General features: G+C 64.3%; 1 protein-coding gene across 1 annotated transcript in view; it reads left to right on the forward strand.

Moving 5' to 3' along the window:
* AHDC1 (AT-hook DNA binding motif containing 1) overlaps positions 1–812 on the forward strand; it is an 11,522-nt gene extending 10,710 nt beyond the window's left edge. The window contains 1 exon segment of the mRNA XM_009276263.2: positions 12–812. Coding sequence (XP_009274538.2) covers positions 12–769 — 758 coding nt within the window. The 3' untranslated portion in view covers positions 770–812.
* Positions 813–844: the final 32 nt, after the last annotated feature.

Genomic DNA, 844 nt, shown 5'->3' on the forward strand with positions numbered 1-844 from the left:
GCGGCCCCCGCCCATGAACCCCTCCAGCCCCTCGGACGGGACCTTCGTCCAGGGCTTTCAGAGCGACTCCCCCGGTTTGGGGCAGCCGGATTTGGAGAGCAAGCACTTCCCTGCCCTCCCGCACCAGCTGGCAGCCCCCAGCCAGCAGACTGTCTTCGAGGCCGGCTTGCAGAAAGCCTTCTCGCCCAACTGCTCCCCGACCTTGGCCTTCAAGGAGGACCTACGGGCGGGCGACATCCGCAAGCTGCCCGCCTGCGACTCGCTCAAACACAGCATGCAGGGGGGGGCCCTGCCGCACGCCCCCCACCTGGCTTGCCGCGATCTCCCCATGCCTCAACCGCACTACGACTCCCCCAGTTGCAAAAACCCCCCGTACTGGTATTCCCCCAACGCCAGCACCCGTAGCCCCTCGTACGACGGCAAAGCGGGGGCCGGTATGCTGGTAGACTTCATGGGCAGGACGGACCCCCCGTGTCTCAACCCCCACTTGAGCAGCCCGAGCGGCACCCACCCCTCCAAGGGCGAGAAGGAGCCCTTGGAGATGTCCCGGGCTCACCACCGAGGACCCTACGCTTGTCCCTTGATCAATGACTTGAACATCTCCCCCGTACCGAGAGACTCAATGCTGCAGCTGCAGGACAACTACAGGTACCCCAGTTTTGCACCCCAAGGGCACCCCGTCATGGCCCCCACCCAGAAGAGCGGGTTTTTGGGACCCATGGTAGAGCAACAACACCCCGAGGACACTTTTACGGTCACCTCATTGTAGTGTCTGCTGACGTGCCAACCGGACAACGAGGTTTTGTTACAGGGTAGGTGGGGGAGCCCCTCGGGGCGAGGGTGG

This window comes from Aptenodytes forsteri, unplaced genomic scaffold, assembly GCF_000699145.1.
Source record: "Aptenodytes forsteri isolate BGI_AS27 unplaced genomic scaffold, ASM69914v1 Scaffold321, whole genome shotgun sequence".
Taxonomy (NCBI): domain Eukaryota; kingdom Metazoa; phylum Chordata; class Aves; order Sphenisciformes; family Spheniscidae; genus Aptenodytes; species Aptenodytes forsteri.